The 22,129-nt window shown below is 49.4% G+C and overlaps 1 protein-coding gene across 5 annotated transcripts in view; it reads left to right on the forward strand.

Annotated features, from left to right (window-relative positions):
- The window catches only part of Dnah10 (dynein axonemal heavy chain 10), a 112,712-nt gene that overhangs the window by 30,656 nt on the left and 59,927 nt on the right, over positions 1–22,129 (forward strand). For 4 of the 5 annotated variants that reach the window (XR_013107065.1, XM_076922919.1, XM_076922921.1 and 1 more), the window contains 15 exons: positions 460–936; positions 1,570–1,728; positions 4,442–4,558; positions 4,702–4,804; positions 7,154–7,332; positions 7,577–7,788; positions 10,893–11,046; positions 12,500–12,733; positions 15,100–15,222; positions 15,969–16,202; positions 16,665–16,888; positions 17,921–18,190; positions 18,289–18,472; positions 20,281–20,415; positions 20,943–21,095. Coding sequence is in view for 4 of the 5 variants with exons in the window: in XM_076922919.1 (XP_076779034.1) it covers positions 460–936; positions 1,570–1,728; positions 4,442–4,558; positions 4,702–4,804; positions 7,154–7,332; positions 7,577–7,788; positions 10,893–11,046; positions 12,500–12,733; positions 15,100–15,222; positions 15,969–16,202; positions 16,665–16,888; positions 17,921–18,190; positions 18,289–18,472; positions 20,281–20,415; positions 20,943–21,095 (2,958 nt within the window). In the remaining variant the exon portion in view is untranslated. The remainder of the gene's footprint in view (positions 1–459; positions 937–1,569; positions 1,729–4,441; positions 4,559–4,701; positions 4,805–7,153; positions 7,333–7,576; positions 7,789–10,892; positions 11,047–12,499; positions 12,734–15,099; positions 15,223–15,968; positions 16,203–16,664; positions 16,889–17,920; positions 18,191–18,288; positions 18,473–20,280; positions 20,416–20,942; positions 21,096–22,129) is intronic. The other variant, XM_076922920.1, reaches the window with a different exon arrangement.

A 22,129-nucleotide genomic window follows, 5' to 3' on the forward strand; every position in this document is an offset into this window, starting at 1 on the left:
AGAGCAAAAGCAAGAGTGAGAGCAAGAGCGAGCAAATGAGAGAAGGAGAGAGAAAGAGAGAGGGAGGGAGGGAGGGAGGGATGGAGGGACAGAGAGAGAGACAGAGACACAGAGAGACAGAGAGACAGTGAGCAAGACAGAGAGAGAGAGAGAGAGAGAGAGAGACAAAGAAAGACAGAGACAGAGTGAGTGAGAGAAAGAGAGGAGGACAGAGACAGAGAGATAGAGGGGAGGGAGGGAAGAAGGAGAGAAAGAAAGAAACAGAGCAGAGAATGGTGACACAGACTTGTAATCTTACCATTGAGGCTGAGGCAGGAGGATCATGATTTCAAGGCTAGCCTTGAAGGGGCTACATAGTGCGGCTGTCCATCACAGCTGGTCTCATTCCTAGGTACCAGTATGTGCCCAGGATGCACACCACGCCCAGCCCTCACCTCCCACCTGCTCTTGTCCCACCAGCATTTCGTGCGCTGGATGAATGGCAGCTGCATTGAATGCCCCCCACAGAAGGGGGAGGAGGAAGAAGTTGTCATCATAAGCTTCTACAATGACATCTCCCAGAACCCCCAGATCATGGATCAAGCCGTTATGATCCCCCAAAACATCCACAGGCTCCTGGTGAGCATCATGAAGTACCTTCAGAGGTGGAAGCGATACCGGCCCCTCTGGAAGCTGGACAAGTCCATCGTGATGGAGAAGTTTGCAGCCAAGAAACCGGCCTGCGTGGCCTACGACGAGAAGCTGCAGTTTTACTCCAAGATCGCAGCCGATGTGATGCGCCACCCACTGGTCAAAGACGAGCACTGCATCCGGCTGCAGCTTGAGCCGTTGGCCAGCACCGTGCAAGAAAATGCAAAGTCCTGGGTGATTTCACTGGGGAAGCTCCTCAACGAGTCGGCTAGGGAGGAACTTTACAGCCTGCGGGATGAGATTGAGGTACCTGGAGGCCACCTTTATTTAAAACAGACCTTCAAGGCCTGGGGGTGGGTGTGTAGCTGTATGGGGGGAGGGGGCTGTAGCTACATGTGCCCAGCACATGCAAAGGTCCTGGGTTCCATCCTGTCCTTGTTTCATTTCTGTTGCTATGATAAAATATCCAGATAAGAAAGTGACTTGGGGGAGAAAGGGTTTGCTTTATTTCACTCATAATTTCACATTAGAGTCCACCATTGAGAGAGTGTCAAGGTGGGGACTCAGACAGCTAGTCACATGCACAGTCAAGAGCAGAGAGAGAATAAATGCATCCTTGCTTGCATGCTCTCAGCTAGCTCTCTCTTCTTATAGTGTTCAGGACCCTCTGCCTAGGGAATGGTGCTGCCCACAGCGGGACGGATCTACTACGTCAAATTAACAATTATGACCCTCTTCCCAGAAGATGCCCACAGGCCAACCCCATTTAGACAATTCCTCACTAAGACTCTCTTTCCAAGTGATTCTGGGTTGCATCAGGTTGACAGTTAAAACAAACCAGCATACCAATGCCTAGCATCCAAACTGGATCAAGGAGCCCTATTCTTGAGGGAGGCAGGCTTGGATTATTAGTCTCTTCTCACCTAAATTCTCTCATAGCACCTGGCCAAGAATCTTAAGAAGAGCCCCAGCACCCTTGAAGACCTCAAGTTTGTCCTCGCAACAATTTCAGAGATCAGGTCTAAATCTTTAGTCATAGAGCTGAGGTACAAGGACATCCAGGAGCGGTACCGCACCATGGCGATATACAACATCTTTGTAAGTCAGCTTTGCTGTCCTGACGCCTCCGATGACTGGGTTGACTACTGTGTTAGTTACTTCTATGTTGCCATCATAAAGTACCCCAGGGAGAGCAACTTAGGGAGAAAAGAGTTTATTTGGTTTATGGTTCCTGGGGGATAGAGTCCAGCATGGCTGTGAAAGCATGCCACTGTCAGGAAAATTATGGTGGCGGGAGCAGGAAGCTGGCCGGTCATGTTTCGTCTGTGCTCGTGAAGCAGAGAGAAACAACAGGAAGTAGGCAGGGCCATAGATGCTCAAAGCCCACCCCCCAGGAAGATCCTACCTTCTAAAGATCCTATCACCTCCCCAAACAGCGCTACCAACTGGGGACCAAGTGTCCAAACAGTGAGCCTGTGGGGGATGTTTCTCGTTCAGTCACCGAGACCATCCTCTGAAGGGTCTCGCAGTCAACCTGACAGCCATGTGTTCCCAAGCAAGTGACAAAGTAGCAAGTTGCCAGTAGGAAGCCACCTTACAGATAGGTGTGGAAAGCATGGCTTGATCTCATCAGGCCCGTGTGTTTTATAGCCCATCTGTACCGATGCACTGTCTCATCCGGTCCGTCCTCCTCTCTTCTCTTTACTTTCTTTTGGGGAGAGGACTGGGTTCACTTCCTGTAATAAGTAAAGGGGTTTTGTAAAATAATAAGAGAAAGGGCGGGCTGGCAAGATGGCTCAGTGGGTAAAAGACAGTTGTTATACACAAGCTTAGAGACCTCAGTTAAATCCCCAGAAGAGTAAAGGAGAGAGCCAACTCCAGGGTTGTCCTCTGACCTCCATATGTGCACAATGGCTTGCTTGCTCACACCCACAGGTCACATGCATGCACAGATGCACATGCGTGTACGTACACATGTATACACACACACACTAATAATCATAAATAAGAATAAAAGAGAAAAGAAGATATGAGATCATAAAAAAACTGGTGGTAAATTATTAGTTTTTTTTTTCTTTTTGAGCCAGGGTCTCTTTATGCACACCATATGCATGCAGTACCTGCAGAGGCCAGAAGAGGGCATAATATCCCTTTGCACTGGAGTTACAGATGGCTGTAAGCAGCCATGTGGGTACTGAGAATGGAACTCAGGCCTTCTAGAAGAGCAGCCAATGCTCTTCTACAATGGTAGTATCTTCTCAGATAACCATTGAGCTATCTCTCCGGCCCTGAGAGTTCCCTGTTTATAGGCTTTGCATAGATTGCTTTCAAAAACGTGTGTATTCTCTACACCTGCCTTTTTTTTTTTCATTCAATTTTACATTTTTTTGAGATATTTCCCATGACTACTGCTCGTGGCAATAGTTCCTCCTTTGCTGTCTAATAGTCCAGATAGCTGTGCTGCCCTGGGTTACTTGGGCCATCGACAGTGTTTGCATGCTAGGGTGTTCTTTTGGTGAATGTACGCAAGCGTGTATTTTTGGCAGTCATGAGCTTGGACACAGCTTTCTTTACACAGAAAGTCGTAACCCACAACTTTTTGGGTTACAGGGCATTCTTCTGTCCAGTTTCACTGACATAAGACTCTGGTGGTTTATTCTCATGTGTTCTGGTGGTTCTGGCGTTATCTGGTAGTCTTTTCTTTCTGAGAAGATACTACCATTGTCTATGGCATTTGTTTGTTTTGATTAAGGAGTCAACAGTTCACCTTTCTGAAGTTACTGTCTGACTAGTATTTTTGGTTTATTTTCAAGATCTCTTTTTGTGCGTTGTCTCTAGAAGTTATTTGATTAAGAAACTAGTTTTTTTCTCCTCTGTTTTAATATTGTGTGTGTGTGTATGTGTGTGTCCGTGTATGTCAACTTCAGGGTAGTACCCACGAATGCAAGAAGAGGGCATTAGATCCCTCTGGGAATTGAATCCAGGCTTCTGGTTCTCTGGAAGAGCAGCCAGTGTTTTTTAACTGCTGACCTAGCTCTGCCTGATCTACACCCCACCCCCATTCCCTATCCCTTCCTCTGTCCGTCTTCCACTGAGATAGGGTCTCACTATGAAGCCTTGGCTGGCCTCCAATTCACAGAGATCTGTCTGTCTTTGCCTCCAGAATAAAAGGCACATGCCACCACACCTGTTCCAGACATCATTTTAATTTCAAAAAATACAGGTTTTCCTAGACATGGTGACATACACTTATATATTCTCAGAACTTGGGAGACGGAGGCAGGAGGATTATCTTTAGCTACACAGTGGGTTGGAGGTCAGCCGGGGATGTGTGAAACGTTACCTCAAAAACAGACAACGAGGGGCCTGGAGAGATGGCTTAGTGGTTAAGAGAGCTTGCTGCCTTCCAGAGAAGCCAAGTTGGGTTTCCAGGGTCCACACCAGGCAGCTCACGACTGCCTGTAACTCCAGCTCCAGGGAATTTGATGTTTTCTTCTGCTCTCTTCAGGCACTGTACTCACACACAAACACACACGATTAAAACAAAACAAAACAAAACAAGCCAAAAAACCAAACAAACCTAAAATCTCAAAACCAAATAAACAGCCTCAAGAACACATTACCTCAGCTAGTGCTTCAGTTTGTTCAAATAGCCCTCTTGGGTGCAACCGGAAACACGAGTCTGTGGGAGCAGCTTTGAAATTTCAGCAGTTGGAAATTTCAGTTCCAACTTTATTGGTAATTTGTTCTGTCTCTCTCCTCTCTGTTCTCTACTCTCTCTGTCTGTCTCTTTCCCTCCCTGTCTCTCTAGCCCACAGATGCTGAGCAAGAACTGGTTGACAACATCGAGAACATGTGGGAAACTCTCTTCACCGAGTCTATGAACGTGGAGCACGCACTTGGAGGCATCAAGCGAACTTTCACAGAGGTGTGGTGTCCCCTCAACTCTGAGAGCAGTTGGGTGATTGGGGCAAGGTTCAGCGCTGGAGTGTGGTCCCTCGTATGAGGTATTGGGTTCTAATCCCCCACGCTGAGGCTAAGTCAGGCTAAGGGGTGACCTCCTTCCCTCAGATCACCCGGAGTGAGATAATGAACTACCGGAGCCAGCTGGATGAGTTTGCAAGGCGATTCTACAGTGAAGGCCCTGGGGCTGTGGGCGAAGACCTCGATAAAGGTGGGGCTACGACATGGGGGTGCTAAAGGTTAGGGGGTTCCTGAGAGGTTCACAGAAGTGAATCGTATTGTCATGGGAGGATCGACTGCTTCCTCGGCGGCTGCTTTCATGGTTGGTTGGTCTAGGGGTGGCCTCTGAGGGCAAGGCAGATTCAGTGCAAGGTTTATGAAGGATCTCCTGAGAGTTGGAACACTGGTCTACTCCCAGAGAACCCAGCAAGTCCCTACTGCAGTCAAACATGGAGGCCACTGACCTCAGCCTTTGCCAGTGTAGCAGTGTGTGTCCCACCGCTCTCCTCTGTCCCTCTAAAGCCATTCTTTGGACTTAGACCCTGGGCCCTGCCATGCTGTTTGCCTCTGGTGTCTGCCAGATTTCCGCCATTGTGACACATATCTGAGAGGAATGGTCTAAAAGAAAGGGCAATTATTCTGCCTCACGCTTTTGGTGACCTCGGTTCACTGTGGTTATGTGGAACTTCCCCAGTGGGGTAAACTGTAGCCGAGGGGACTTGCTCAGCAACCAGGAAGTAGAGAGACTGAGGACGGGGTGGGGGTGGGGCACAGACACATCATTCAGAAGTATGTCCCAACCAGGTCTCACTAGTTTTCTTCACTTCCCAATGACAACACCAAATCTGGGTCCCTTGATGGATTCATTGATTACCTTCAATGTATCATGATATGGTCACCTCTCAGCATCTGGACCCACCAGCCGGGGACCAAGCCTCCAATACAGAGCTTTGTGGGGGATAGTTCATCTACAAAATGTGACACATGCCCTTCATATGTCACCATCCAAAAGAGTGACAGGGAAAAAACATCATTCTTATGCTACATCAGTGGTCCTCAGCCCTTCTAATACAGCAACCCCTTAATACAGGCCTCCATGCTGTGGTGAGCCCCCAACCATAACGTTATTCTCATTGCTACTTCCTAACTGTAATCTTGCTACTGTTGTGAGTGGTGATGTAAACATCTGTGTTATCTGATGGTCTTAGGTGACCCCTGCGAAAGGGGTTGTTTGACTTTTAAAGGGGTCGCCATCCACAGGTTCAGAACCGCTGTTCTAAAGAGAATGTGGGAAGACTGCTCATACAGGGATGGCTAGGGTTTTCAAGGAAACAGTCGGGTCCTGGGATTCACAAAGGCAGTGGGAGAAGGCAGTGCTGGGGTGCATGAGTGGACACACAGCAGCCAGGGATGATATGGCCGTGGGGGACTGGGGGCCAAGCACAGACTTTGAAGTTGGAGTGTGAAGGCAGTTGCTAATCTGATGAGGAAAGTCTCAAGGGTGGCAGACAGCAAGTGAGACTGATGGTGATGGAGACAGGGTAGGTGTCTCTTTAATCATCTCATGTCCAGGATGGTCTGGGTACAAGGGGTCAACAAAAGCAAGTGGGCTTTTGGTTGCTGGGACAAGATAAAATAAAGCCTGCTGACTTTATAGTTATCTTCCTGTAACTTATGTGTATAAAATAATTAATGGTTGATTTCCTTTTTTTTTTTTTTTGAGACAGGGTTTCTCTATATAGCCTTGGCTGTCCTGGAACTCACTCTGTAGACCAGGCTGGCCTCAAACTCAGAAATCCACCTGCCTCTGCCTCCCAAGTGCTGGGATTAAAGGCGTGTGCCACCACCGCCCGGCTTGATTTCCTTTTTTTGTTTTAAAAAGTCACACATACATTTGTGTCATTTTAAAAAATTGTTTATTTATTTTATATATGTGAGCACACTGTCACTATCTTCAGACACACCAGAAGAGGGCATCAGATCCTATTACAGATGGTTGTGAGCCACCATGTGGTTGCTGGGAATTGAACTCAGGACCTCTGGAAGAGCAGTCGGTGCTCTTAACCTCTGAGCCGTCTCTCCAGGCCCAATGACTGATTTCTTAATTAACTCTATTTTATTCTTACTTAAAAAATTTAATTACATTTACTTATTTGTGTGTGTGTGTATACATGTGTATGTGTACATGTGTGTGTACATGTGTATGTGTACGTGTGTGTGTACATGTGTATGTGTACGTGTGTGTGTGTGTATGTGTAGAAGTCAGAGAACAGAAGTCAGGACAGTTCTCTCCTCCAATAGCGTGGTTCCTACAGATCAAACTTAGGCTGTCAGGCTTAGCTACAGGCGTCTTTACCTAGCAAGCCATGTTTGCTGGCACACACACAGTTTAGACACACGGTTCAGTTTGTAGCCCTGGTTGGCTGGGAACTTGCTATCTAGATAGGCTGGCCATGAACTTGCAGGGACTCCCCACACCCCTTGCCTCCCGAGTGCTGGAACTAGAGGCACCTCACGTTCAGACGGTCCTCTCTGCTTTATCTCCGCACTTCTTATCCAGGCTCTGAACTCTTAGGCAGTTTTGAGAAGGAGCTGGCAAAGCACGAGAAGAACCGGCAGGAACTGGCCAATGCGGAGAAGCTTTTCGACCTCCCCATCACTATGTACCCTGAGCTCATGAAAGTGCAGAAGGAGATGACGGGGCTCCGGATGATCTATGACCTGTACGACTCTCTGAAGGTACAGCCCCTCCCAGGGGACTCCCCAAGCTGGGAACAGGGACATATGCCCTCAGGTGCAGTATTATGTCAGGAAAGGCTCTGGACACCCATAGCCCCTTCTTTTTGGCCTCAACACCTGCTTTTTAAAGTTAGAGTTTCCTTTGAAGAGAGAGCTGAGAGGGGCCAGAGCTAGACATGCAGAGCCTGTCCCTTTTTTACTTTTGCATCAGGCCCCAAGATGCCGTCTTGTTTAATGTTTCTAGATCGCCAAAGAGGAATGGTCCCAGACCCTCTGGATCAACCTGAATGTTCAGTATCTGCAGGAAGGCATCGAGGGCTTCCTCAAAAACCTGCGCAAGCTGCCACGGCAGGTGCGAAGCTTGTCCGTGGCCTTCCATTTGGAAGCGAAGATGAAGGCATTCAAAGATTCCATCCCCCTGCTCCTGGACCTGAAGCATGAGGCTCTGAGAGAGAGGTTAGTTCCGTCCTCTATCAGCTCAGAGAGGGATGTTAGGTTTCAAACATGTACAGTTCAGGTTGGATGGGGGCAGTTCAGAAGCAGGGTGAGAGGTAACCGAGCTGTTTGTAAGTGAAGACAGTGCCAACGATTTTATAAAAAAAAAAAAAAAAAAAAAAAACGGCCCTAAGAGCTGCTTCAGTCAAAGGCATGTTCTTGTTTGTCTGCTTTTTAAAAGCAGGATTTGATAAGTGGAATCCAGGAGGAATGGAATGGGACCACTAATGCTATTTGCAGTTTTTAGGGGTCTGTCTTAGGGTTTCAGTTGCTGCAAGGAAACACCATGACCAAGAATCTAGTTGGGGAAGAAAGGGTTTATTCAGCTTATACTTCCACATTGCTGTTCATCACCAAAGGGAGTCAGGACAGGAACCCAAACAGGACAGGAACCTGGAGGCAGGAGCTGATGCAGAGGCCATGGAGGGTGCTGCTTACTGGGTTGCTCCCCATGGCTTGCTCAGCCTGCTTTCATACAGAACCCAGGACCACCAGCCCAGGGATGGCACCGCCCACAATGGGCTGGACCCTCCCCCATTGGTCACTAATTGAGAAAATGCCTTACAGATGGATCTCATGGAGGCATTTCCTCAACAGAGACTCCTTCCTCTCTGAAAGCTATGTCTAATTGACACAAAACTAGGCAGTACAGTGCCACATTAAGAGAGTTGAAAGAACCAGACATGGTGGTGCACACATGTTTTCCTAGGGCTTAGGGGCTGAGGCAGGAGGACAGAAAGCTCCATGCTAGCCTGGGCTATATATCTTGTGACATATTGCCTCAAAAACCAAAAGGGGAAAAACGGAATGAGAACAATAAGGTTAGTCTTTTTCTTTGGGGGGAAGGAGAAAGGTTTCCATTCTGTAGCCCAGGCTAGCCTAGAAAGTCACTATGTACCCCAGGCTATCAATCTCATGTAAGTCTTTCTCAGTCTCCCACATGCTGGGATTATAGGCAAGAGCCACCATGCTTGGCTTGAAATGAATCCTAACCCTTACCCCTATAATAGTATGTTTATGCGTGTGTGCGTGTGTGCGTGTGCGTGTGTGTGTGTGTGTGTGTGTGTGTGTGTGTGTGTGTGCGCGCGCGCGTGCTCATGTGCCTGAGGAGGCCAGAGGGCATCAGATCCCTTAGAGCTGGTGTTACAGATGACTGTGAATCTCCATGTGGGTCCTGGGAACTGAACCCAGGTCTTCTGCAAGGGCAGCCTGTGCTCTTAACCACTGAACCACCTCTCCAGCCCATAATAATATATCTGAGACACCATTTCCACCTGTAATTGAGATATGTGACTTCCTTAAAAACTATGCTGCTTTGTAGGGCGTGGGCTCACCCAGCAGTGACTTAAAGCTTGTAGCTACTCTGTGGGATGCACAGGTCCTCTGGTGTGTGATGGAGCTCGGGTCTTTCAGGTCGAGTGGCTCGTCCCAACCTGCTCTGTACCAATGGGAGTTAGCCGGGGTTCTGTGGCTTCTACACTCCCTGGTGTGCCCCATTCTCTTCCGTGACATTTCCCACAGTCTGCGGGTAGAGGCCAGGGATCCTAGAGTCACACCAAGCAACTTGATTTTACTTAGTGAGAAAGTTGTCATTTCCCCGTTTCCTACCAATCTGATGTCATCTGGATCTGGAATGTTCCCAAGAGGCTCATGTGTGGAAGGCCTGGTCCCCAGTAGAGACACTGTTGTTAGGTGACTTTAGGAAATGGAGCCTGTTGGTTTCAGCCTCCACTTCCTCACCTGCCATGAGATGGCCAGTCATGTCTGTGCCCCTGGACATGACTCTCCATCACTACAGCTCAGATGACTGTAGACGGAACCCTCTGCACCCTTCTCAGGCCCTCAGTCGCAGTTCCAGGGAGCTGATGAACACACAGCCCTGTTCACACAAGCAAGAAGGGCTCTCCTGAGTTAGTTCCTGTGCCTTTAGCACCCATTTCTCTCTCTGTCCTGCTGAGCCCAGAGTGGCAGCTGCAGGCCCAGCTGACGTGGCTTTGGCTCACCTGGGTCCCTGCACTTCTTGCAGACCTGGAGTGCTCTCAGCCTTTGCCCACTGAGGTACTCTTCTCTGCAACAAACAAAGGTCTCAGTTCCATCACCTCGTATCCCACAGTTCCCAGGTTCTGGTCATGCCACTCCCTGTTTGTCATATCTGAGGCTCACATCTGATGTCAGGGATTCCCCGCCCCCTGGCTTCCATTCCTTTTTCTTTTTTTGAGCCAGGGTCTAGGTTGTAGTCCAGGCTAGCCTCAAGCTCCATGTTGTGGTTTTTCAGTCTTCCACAGGCCTGTACTATTACCCCAGTCCATCCAGTGTCCACCCCCCTTCACTGCCCTTAGTGTTCAGAACAGTTAGTACTTACAAGCTGGGGCATGTGGCTCAGTGACAGAGTAGTTGCCTAACATGTGAGGCCCAGGGTCCTGTCCCTAGCTCTGCATAAAACAGCTGGTTTGAAGTTAAGTCACATATCAGTGGGTACCAGTGCTCTGGTCAGTAGCAGACAGTACCCCATTTCACGTGGGGTCCCATGTGTCACAGGCCTGGCCGTGTGGGTTTGTGTAGCGCTCTGTGAAGTTCACACTAAACCGAGATCTCCTGATGATGTATTTCTAAAAGACATATCCCCTTGTAAACACAAAGTAAACACAAGAAGGTGTTTACTTTGTGGGCTTGTTTCACTGTCTACTGACCACCTGTCCAGTCACAGGATCCTTTCCCTGAGACCAGGACTGGGCCTGTGGTTACCAGGCACTGCCCAGCGGAGTCAGTGCTGGATGAACACCTTCCCAATGCACTTGAGGCTCCTTGATTGACACCAGGTTCTCCCACAGGCAGAGGCCAGTTCCGGGCCGCGAAGAACACACATGAGGCTTGCCAGATGTTTCCTGGTTTTAACTCTGGTGGCAGGGAGGAGGATTTGCAAGAACTCAGAAGTATAATCCCGGGCTGTCCCCTATCACTGTCGAGGTTCTTCCCACAGGGCCTCTTCCTGGGACTGCGGCAGGAGAAAGCTCACCTCCACACTTGTCTGAGTAGCGCTTATTGATAACCCTACGCTTTTTCAGACACTGGAAAGAACTCATGGAGAAAACAGGCGTGTTCTTCGAGATGACAGAGACCTTCACGCTGGAGAACATGTTCGCCATGGAGCTGCACAAACACACAGAAGTGCTCAATGAGATTGTGACTGCAGCCGTCAAGGAGGTCGCTATCGAGAAGGTAGGGAAGGAGAACCCTCGATTTCTGTGCTGATGCTGGATCCAGGGCCTCTCGAGTTGCTAGGCAGAGCTGCCTCTGAGCTGCTCCTCTCGAATCTGTTCATTGGGATGGGTTTTTAGCATGTAGCCAAGGCTGGCCTTGAACTTGTGATCCTTCCTGTCTCAGCTTCCTGAGTGCTGGGATCACAGGATGTTCCACTGCTCCCAGCAAAGGCTGCCTTTTCAAAGCTTCTCTAGTATCTGAGTAAATAGAACCTCTGCTTTAGTTTACTTTTTTGACATCTGATTATAGTTGCATGTTCTACTTACTGATAAAGAAATGGGCACCCCATGGGAAAAAATGAAAAAAAAAAAATGAGCACGTCACTCCCAGCCTGGACACCTGAAGACAGGTGTTGTTATCCTACTGAGTCTTGCTCCCTACTTAAGATGCAGGTACAAATTGAAGTGTGTACCATGAGAGCAGGAAGATGCCACGTGAACCCACTTTACTTAACTAGCTAACAAAACGCTAAAAGATGTGTGGACACGTGGCACATGTGGACACATGACATGTGTGGACACATCCACATACATACAACAGTATACATGTATGCAGTGCACATGTACATGTTCATACACACACCTCTAAACAAATACATATACATAGTATGTGTAGATATGGTCTTAACTACATTTCTCAGTGTTGCAATGAAATACCCCTACAGAAGCCACTTAAGCAAGGAAGGGCTTATTTTGGCTCACAGTCTAAGGACACAATTCATCATGGTGGGGAAGGCATGGCTGGAGCACTGTGAGGCAGCAGTCACAGAGCATTTGCAGTCAGGAAGCAAAGATAAATGAATGCTAAAGCCTAGCTTGCTTTCTCTTTTTTTTTATTCAGTCCAAGACCCCAGCCCAGGGAATGGTGCCACCCACAGTGGGCGAATCTTTCTAACTGAACCTAATTAAGATAATCCCTTAGAGGCATGCCCAGGGGCCTATCTCACTGGAAATTAATTCACACTTATTATAAACATCTACATGTAGGCATACACATGCACACATATCAGTGTGGCTTTCTTCAGAGAATAGAATTATAGTGGGCTTAGCATTTCGAACATGGATTTTCTCTCTCAGCAGTGGAGTGAGCACAGGGTAAGACCCCCGGTTAAACAGGAAGCTGCCGGGTTGAGACCCCAGTTTTGGTACTTGGCAGCATACCTGGCACCCCACGTGGCCTCTCTGAGCCTATCTTTGTATAACAATGTGGTTTTTTTTGGAGTGGGGGTCAGATGAGATCCTACATGGTAGAGTGCAAGCCTGGTAGGCAGGAACACTGTTGCTGTGGAGAATCCCGACTTCTCCCGTGATTGAGCTGGGACAATAGGTTGAGCTGCTGACAGATGGTGACACACTAGGGTCTTGCTCTTCCACCTGTGGGCTCAAATGCTGCTTCTCATTTTCCTAACCAGGCCGTGAAGGAAATCCTAGACACCTGGGAGAACATGAAGTTCACTGTGGTCAAGTACTACAAAGGCACGCAGGAGCGAGGCTACATCTTAGGGTCCGTGGATGACATTATCCAGTGCTTGGACGACAACACCGTCAACCTGCAAAGCATCTCTGGGAGCAGATTCGTGGGGCCTTTTCTGCAAACTGTCCACAAGTGGGAGAAGACACTGTCTCTGATAGGCGAGGTCATCGAGGTGAGAGCGGAGAAAATGAAAAGCGCCTGACGGTTCTTGCAGGGATTCTGTACGGGGAACATTTGCGCTGAGAAATGATTGACTGCCCCATGGCTCTTGACTCAGTTGGGGCAAGTGGGCAGTTGGTGGGGGCAAGTGGGCAGTTGGAGAGATTGATGAGTTTTGATTTCAGGGGACTACTGTTTAATTGCGAAGATTCCGACTTGGCCCTTTAGAGCGTCCCTGTTCCTTTTCCATACCTCCTGTTCTTGTTGCATGAGTGTTTCACGTTTTCATCTGCCTTTGCAGTCTCTCCAGCCTGGCCTGTCATACTGGGTCAGTCCTGGGTGGACAGTGCTAGACCAGGCCTCTGTGAACAAGTCAGACTGGTCAGCCTCGGTTCACTATCTCTGAGTGGTGGTTTGTTTGTTTTCATCCCCAGACCATAGCTAAGCACATTTTCTCATTTATATCCTGGTTCTCTGGCAAAGAAACGTGACCCTGGCCCTGTTTCCTTGAACATCTTTGGCTTGCTGTGCTTGTTTTTGCCTTTTACTCTTTACTTGTAAAAGCTCTTCTGTACGGCATAGTTTTGTTATTGTCGTTACTGTTGGTGGTGATGGTGATAGTGGTGTGTGTGTGTGTGTGTGTGTGTGAGTGTGTGTGTGTGAGTGTGAGTGTATGTTTTTCAGGGGATTGAACCTAGGGTCTCATGTATGCAAGGTAAGTTCTTTACCACTGAGCTACCTGCCCAGCCCTCTTTATGATTTAAATGTTTATTGAGATGAATTTTATATAATATAAAATTGACCATTTTGCTCTTTCTACCTATCTATCTATCCATCTATCCATCTACCTACCTACTTTTTTTTTTTTGAAACAGGGTTTCTCTGTGTAGCCCTGGTCATTCTGGAATTCACTCTGTAGACCAGCCTGGCTTCAAACACAGAGATCCACCTGCCTCTGCCTCCCAAGTGCTGGGGTTAAAACGATGTGCTACCAAGCCTGGCTCCACCTTATTTTTTTGAGACAAGGTTTCTCACTGAACCTGGAGCTCACTGATTGGCTAGACTGGCTGGCCCATGAGCTTCAAGCATCTTCCTGTCTCCATCCTCTCAGTGTTGGTGTTAGGAAGCACACCACCATGCCCAGATTTGGCATGGGTTCTGGGAAGCTCCACTCACATCTTCATGCTTGAGCAGTGAGTAGTTTCTGGCCTGAGCAATCTCACCAACTAAGTTAACCACTTTAGAGTGTGCAGGTCAGGGGGCTGTAGAACATTTGTGTTATACAAACTCTGCCTCCGTTTGGTTCCAAAATTTTCTCAGCACTGTAAAAGAAAACCCACAGACCATCGCTTCCCAGCTCCCATGTCTCCAGTTCCCAATAACCACACATTGGCTTTCTGTCTCCACGCAGGTCTATTCTGCATGTCTCATATGTGTGAAATCACACACAAGGCCTTTGTGTCTGCCTTTTCACTCAGCATAAGATGCTCACAGCTCACACACATGGCAGCATCCCTCTTTGCTTCTCTCCTTTTCATGGTTAAACAATATTCTGTTGTGTGGCTAGGCCACCTTTATTTTCTCCACTCATCGCTTGGTGGCCGTCTGTGTTGCTCTTACCTCCTGGGTCCTGGGTGTTGCTGCAATGCTGCTGGAGAGCTCCGGACTAAGTTGTATGTCTGGCTCTCACTTTTCCTTTCTTTGGTGTCTGTATCTGGAAACAGAATGGCTGAGTAGGTGACATGAGGCTTGTCATGAACACAGCTTCCATACTCGTCATTGACAGTCACAGCACTCCAAGCTCTACATGTAACTAGACATGTCCCCCTGCCCAGGACCAGAGTGGCAAGCATTAGTTTACTTTTTAGTAAATCGTTCTCCTTTAAAATGTTATATCCCTGCATAGAAACCCCCAACTCTCCAGGATCTGTTCCGAGATGTCCTGACAATGCCCAAAACCCAGATAGTACTGAAGCCCATACAACTGTTTTCCAGTACACACATACCCATGGCAAATCTAATTTACAAGTCCAGTCTGCTCAGAGGCGAGCCGTGATGACTATTAATACATAGAGTGCCCATGTCAGCAGTATCTCCAAACCACGTGGATGTGCTCTATGCATGCCTGCTGAATTACTGTATTTTTAGACTCCTGTTGACCACAGTTAACCCAAATTCTGGAAAGAAAATGTGAAGATCCAGGAGGGCTAGGTGCTCGAGGTAGGCCAGGTGGCCAGGTCTCTGCACACAGTGTTACTTGGTCTGCTAAGTTCTTGGTCTCACTGAGCTGACTTGGATGTGCTCTGAATTAGGGAGGGATTTCGCACGTGCTCCTGGCATTCCTCCTCACTGTCTGACGTCGATGTGGTGTGTTTTCAGATCTGGATGCTGGTCCAGAGGAAGTGGATGTACCTGGAGAGCATCTTCATCGGTGGGGACATACGGTCCCAGCTGCCAGAGGAGGCCAAGAAGTTTGACAATATTGACAGGATATTTAAGAGGGCAAGTGACCAGAATGAGAGTGGACAGAGTCAGTGTGAGAGTGGACAATGTCCCAGCCCACACTTGGGGGCCAGGTGCTCTGGTCTGTACCCCACGTTTGGGGCCAGATGACCCGGTCTGCAGGGGTCAGTCAACAGGGTCTAGCAAGAGAGAGAAAGAGAGAGAGAGAGAGAGGAGATGGAGGGGCAAGAGACACAAAGAATGGAGACAAGACAGAGTCTGTTCAAGTCTCCTTTATTGAAAGGAAATCCTGGGTATATAGAAGCATACGCAGGGGAACACAGCTGAAGACACTTTACCACATGCGCCTTGCAGCTGGGGCATTAAACAACAACACAAGATATATGAGAAAAACAAGATGTTTATCAGAGTGTGCTCAGCTGTTGTAGGATGTTGAAAAACAAGTCTCTTGTCAGGGTATATGGCTCGGGATGGCTGCAAAGATGATAGCTGCTTTCTGCTAGGTCTTGGCTCCCAACAGGACAGGGTCAGCGTGGGAGTGGATGTTGTCAGTATCAGGCATATTTCTTTACAATTTTAAAATTAAATTTAGTGTGCGTGCGTGTGTGTGTGTGTGTGTGTGTATGTGTGTGTGTGTATGTGTGTGTGTGTGTGTGTGTATGTGTGTATGTGTGTATGTGTGTGTGTGTGTGTGTGTATGTGTGTATGTATGTGTGTATGTGTGTGTGTGTGCAGCATTTCTGCCACCTTGAGTGACACTCTGCTGTCTCCCTGACCTTTTTCAGATCATGGGGGAGACATTGAAAGACCCGGTGATAAAGCGGTGCTGTGAGGCCCCCAACCGCCTGCATGACCTGCAGACTATCAGTGAGGGCCTGGAGAAGTGCCAGAAGAGCCTGAATGACTACCTGGACTCCAAGAGGAATGCCTTCCCCAGGTTCTTCTTCATCTCGGATGATGAACTACTCAGCATCTTGGGCAACAGTGACCCACTGTGTGTGCAAGAGCATATGATCAAGGTGAGGGCCTGTGGTCATGGTCAGGGTCCATGGTGATGGTCAGGGACCATGGTGATGGTCAGGGACCATGGTGATGGTCAGGGACCATGGTGATGGTCAGGGTCCATGGTGATGGTCAGGGCCACAGTGATGGTCAGGTTCCACTGGGAAGGCCTCCATTCCCTGACCTAAGAATGACTAATGATCTTACACCCCAGATTCAACCCCTCACTCTGATGCATGTGTCTGGACGGCTGTGTCCCCATGCTCACACTAGCTTTGCCTCACGTTGGAGAGGCCTTTTTCCTTCTTTCTGAAAACCCGTCTTAGGTTTGCATCATGCCGTGTATAAATAGCCTGTCATCCTGACCAGGAAACAGCACACCCGGTCGTGGACATCTGTCTAGGGTAGCTCTGAGAGTGTCCTGGCCGCGATGGGTGGTTGTACTCACACCAGCATCCCATCCTGCCGCCACCTTGCAGATGTATGATAACATAGCCATGCTGCGTTTCCATGATGGAGACAGTGGAGAGAAGCTCGTGTCAGCCATGATCTCAGCAGAGAAAGAAATCATGAAGTTCCGCAAGATCATCCGGGCCGAGGGCCGTGTGGAAGATTGGATGACCGCTGTGCTGAATGAAATGAGGAGGACCAACAGGCTCATCACCAAGGAAGCCATCTTCAGATACTGTGAAGACAGAAGCAGGTGATACAGACATGCGGGTGTGTGTGAGGATGAGTGGCTCGATCCTGCCGCTTGATGCAGAGGGTCATTTACGAGTGTGAGGCAGGCAGGCTGACACTGCCATGCAGCTTTTCTAGCCATGGCAACCCAGCTGCTGAACACTGTTTTAAATGATGAACTCTGGATAGTTCTTCCTAAGTGGACAAGGCACTGAAGGGATAGGGCGTGGCTCAGTGGTAGAGCTCCTGCCTAGAATCCCCCAGTGAGGGGCTGGGGGTGTGGCTCAGTGGTAGAGCTCCTGCCTAGAATCCCCCAGTGAGGGGCTGGGGGCATGGCTCAGTGGTAGAACCCCTTGCTGGAACCCCTTAGAATCCCCCCACCCGTGATGGATTGAGGGCATGTCTCAAGGGTAGAGTACCTGCCTAGAATCCCCCAGTGATGGGTTGGGGGTGTGACTCAGTGGTAGTCTTTGCCTAGAATCTTCTAGGGAGGGTCTAGGGTCTTGGCTCAATGGAAGAACATCTACTTAGAAGCTCCCAGAGGTAGAATGCTTACTTAGCATGCATAAGGCTGAGGGCTTCATTCCCAGCCCTGGAAGAATGAATGAATGAATGAATGAATGAATATAAACTCTGGTGCCTATTCCTTCCAGGTACCAGGCACTGGGGCCTGTACCAAGAGCTATGCTATCCCTAGCCTTTTGGGGCTTCTTAGCAGGTCTCACTGTGAGGTTGGTGTCTAGCAGTCAGGAGCAGCCCAGATAGGATCCCAATAGGATCTTATCTCACCGTGCCTTACTACATAGCTACACCTCCAGCCCCTCAATGGTAGATGCTCAGCCAGGACTCTATTGTTGAGCCATGCCTCTGGCCCTATGATGGACATGCAGCTATGTAGTCAGGAGCCCATGAGGGCATCACTGTCCTCGTACTTCATGGTCTAGTCCTGGAGCTTTCCTAGCCTTCATGCCTCCTGTTCCTGGCCAGACACATGACCCGCCACAGCTGACTTCCAGTGTCTGTTAAGCCTGTGACTGGCGTGCTTCCCCTCTAGGGTGGACTGGATGCTGCTGTACCAAGGCATGGTGGTCCTGGCTGCCAGCCAGGTGTGGTGGACTTGGGAAGTGGAAGATGTCTTCAACAAGGTGAAGCAAGGAGACAAGCAGGCGATGAAGAACTATGGCAAGAAGATGCACAATCAAATCGACGATCTGGTCACACGAATCACCATGGAGCTGAGCAAAAACGACAGGAAGAAATACAACACAGTCCTAATTATTGATGTACATGCTCGGGACATCGTGGATTCCTTCATCCGGGGCAGGTGGGTCCCTCCCCGGGATACTGGGATTGCTTTACTGTTCTGTCCTTCTGTGGTCTGCTCAACTATGGCTTCTTCCTTCTCTTCCCGTCCCCACCTAGCATCCTTGAGGCCCGGGAGTTTGAGTGGGAGAGCCAGCTGCGCTTTTATTGGGACCGCGAGCCGGATGAGCTCAACATCCGCCAGTGCACGGGGACGTTCGGTTACGGCTATGAGTACATGGGCCTCAACGGGAGGCTGGTCATCACACCCCTTACAGACCGAATCTACCTGACGCTCACACAGGTGACATGTTTGTCCCTGAACCTAGCCTGTTGGTCATCCTAGACAAGGGTTTTAGCTTTGAGCTCAGGAAACATCTTCCCACTTGGAGTCTGACTTGTCACTATTGGAATTGAAATCCCTGAGGACATCTTCCCTGGGACACCGGTTCCACAGTGGTCCCTGTGCAGTGATGATAGAGTCAGAGGGTAATAGAAAATTGCAGAAAAGTATATGTATGTATGACACTAAAGTGTATTAGACAGCAAGAAGGCGAGTGAAAGAGGCGGTGTCTCCTCTCAGGATGGGGCCAGTGTGTTAGCTGTCCATCGTAGGGCAGATTCTTTTGCTAGTGGTACTGTGGCTAGAACCGAGGGCCTTGTACACGCTAAGCAAGAGCTTAGCCACGGAGCTGTACCAGAGTCTGCACAGAGCGCCTGCGTATGATGGGTTCCTTAGCTCACAGTTGAGCTTCAAGCCCACACCATGTATAGCATACTCCTGTGCTCGTCTCTGTATTACCTCATGGTACCTGGGGGTAAGCAAGTGAACAGAAAGACAAAGCCCATGACATCATCAGACCGTGAGCCCTTTGTCTTTCTAAAAACAAGTGTGAACTTCAGCCAAGCATGGTGGTCATGCTTGTGATCCTGGTGCTGGAGGGGGAGAAAGAAGGGTCAGGAGTTCAAGGTCACCCCCAGCTACATAGCAAGTGGTTTTTTTTTTTTAACTTTATTTTTCTTGAGATTTAATTATTATGTATATAGTATTCTGCCTGCATGTATGCCTGCATGCCAGAAGAGGGCACCAGATCTCATTGTAGATGACTCCATAGCAAGTTTTAGGCCAACCTGGGCTATGTGAAACTCAAAAAACAAAATGTTCAAGCCTTTCTGTGAGTTGGGGGGGAGGGGTCTAAAGAAACAAGATCAATGGGAGACCACAAACTTAAGCATTTTTTTTTGTTGTTGTTTTGTTTTTCGAGACAGGGTTTCTCTGTGTAGCCCTGGCTGTCCTGGAACTCACTCTGTAGACCAGGATGGCCTCGAACTCAGAAATCCACCTGCCTCTGCCTCCCAAGTGCTGGGATTAAAGGCGTGCGCCACCACTGCCTTAAGCATTTTATGACAGACAGGCGGGAGGCAAGTTAGTATCCTAGCCTGCTGTTGGCCAGCTGGACAGACAGGACTGAGAAGCAGAGGGATTTACTCCTTGGGTCTGAAGCCCCAAGGAATGTCAGAGTACAAGGCCACTATGCCAGCCAAAGGGGAGAGAGGCTCTCTTTTCCTTTGGTTCTATTCAGTTCTCAAGCAGTGGGTGGGGGTGGTGATGGTAGTGATGGTGATGATGGTGGTGGTGGTGATGGTGGTGATGGTGGTGATGGTGGTGATGGTGGTGGTGGTGGTAGTGGTGATGGTGGTGGTGGTGGTGGTGGTGATGGTGGTGGTGGTGATGGTGGTGGTGGTGATGGTGGTGGTGGTGGTGATGGTGGTGATGGTGGTGGTGGTGGTGGTGGTGGTAGTGGTGATGGTGGTGGTGGTGGTGATGGTGGTGGTGGTGATGGTGGTGGTGGTGGTGATGGTAATATTGCCCACCCTGAGGACGACCATCTGCTAACTTGGCTCACCGTAAAGTGTCAGGCTCTGAGATACTCTCACAGACACACTCAGAAATAACATTTATCCAGCAACCTGGGACAGCTCCCTGGACAATCCGGCTGGCACATGGAGCTGAGGTTCACAGTGTCTACCCGTGTGTCCCAGAGATGAGCCCGGGAGTGGCACTTTTTCTAGGATCCAGAACATGTGTGTTTTACATTTGGCTGCTCACAGGCGCTGTCCATGTATCTGGGAGGTGCCCCTGCTGGCCCGGCGGGAACCGGCAAGACAGAGACCACCAAGGACCTGGCCAAAGCCCTGGGCCTCCTGTGTGTCGTCACAAACTGTGGTGAAGGCATGGATTACAAAGTGAGAGCTCAACATCACCCAGTACCCGATTCCCCTGCAGAGAGCTTCTAGTGCAGACACGGTTGGGACGTATGTCACCTGGCTCCTGAAGTGACAAGTGACAGCTGGGAGGATGGGGCAAGAGGGAGCTAGCATAAGGAGCAAGAGAAGAAGACGTCTACTGCAGTACCCCACTCCTGAGTCTAGAGGGCGCCACTGTCCAGCTTTGGTTCACAGTGGGTCCACTGTCCTAAGTGCCCCTATTGAACCAAAGCTGAACAGTGGCGCCCTCTGTGGCCAGGTTTTGCAACATTTTAGCCGCTATTCATCTGGAGTTTTCTATAAATAACCAGTCTGCATTACTAGCCCCAAGTGGGAGTTGTCCTCCCGAGGGCCTTGGGAATAGTGCCAGAAAGTTCTGTGAGTGTTGTACTGGGTCAGTGCTCCCAGCCTCTCAGCACAGCAAGGAGAGCAAGCCGCCCCTCCCACCCCACCCCCACCTCCGTTCCCGGGAATGACAATCCTGACCATCCTGACGGAATCCCTAGGCTGTCGGGAAGATCTTCTCGGGCCTCGCCCAGTGTGGCGCGTGGGGCTGCTTTGATGAGTTTAACCGGATCGATGCCTCCGTGCTGTCTGTCATCTCCTCTCAGATCCAGACGATCCGCAATGCACTGATCCACCAGCTCACCACGTTCCAGGTGAGTGGGGGTGGGTCGCAACCGACATACTGCCCCGGGAGGGACACCAGCTGCAAAGCCTGTGCCCCCTTGGGCAGGAGTCCTTTTCAGATCAACTCTGTTAGGCAATCTTGTGCCACGTGACCAGACACCAGACAGTGTAAGGGGAGAAATGATTTTGACTCATGAATTCATTTGGTCCATCATGGTGGGGAGAGCAGGGTAGGGAAGTTCCCATCACTGTGGCCCCAAAGCAAAGAGAGGGATTTACTTGTATTGCCTAGATTTCTCTTTAATTTTATCCAGATAACTTCAGCACACAGATGGTCCTTCCCTCCCCCCGACCTCCGAGGTCCAGGGTAGGTTCCCCCCATCTGTTAACTCTCACAGAAACACTCGCAGGTGTACCAAGGTGATCCTAAAACCACTGAAATTGACAATCAGGGTTACCTACCACATCTCACCAGACACTGAACCTGACCAAATCTGGCCAGACATGACACCTCACCAGACACCACATCAGTCTAGCTGACCACACTTGACCACATCTGATCAGACACCACATCTGGTCATAGCTGACCACACCTGACCATACCACCATACACTGTACCTGGGCATACCTGACCATATCTGACCAGATACCACACCTGATCATACATATCTGACCACACCTGACCAGACACCCACTTGACCAAATCTGGCCAGATAACACACCTGACTATACCTAACCAGAAATCACACCTCACTAGATAGATAACACAGCTGACCACACCTGCCAGATACCACACCTGCCAGACACCACACCTGGCAGACACCACACCTGACAGACACCACACCTGGCAGACACCACACCTGACAGACACCACACCTGACAGACACCACACCTGGCAGACACCCCACCTGACAGACACCCCACCTGACAGACACCCCACCTGGCAGACACCCCACCTGACAGACACCACACCTGACAGACACCACACCTGACAGACACCACACCTGACAGAGCACCATACCTGCCAGACACTATGCCTGCCCAGACACCACACCTGGCTTCC

Source organism: Arvicanthis niloticus, chromosome 24 (genome assembly GCF_011762505.2).
Source record: "Arvicanthis niloticus isolate mArvNil1 chromosome 24, mArvNil1.pat.X, whole genome shotgun sequence".
In the NCBI taxonomy this organism is placed as follows: domain Eukaryota; kingdom Metazoa; phylum Chordata; class Mammalia; order Rodentia; family Muridae; genus Arvicanthis; species Arvicanthis niloticus.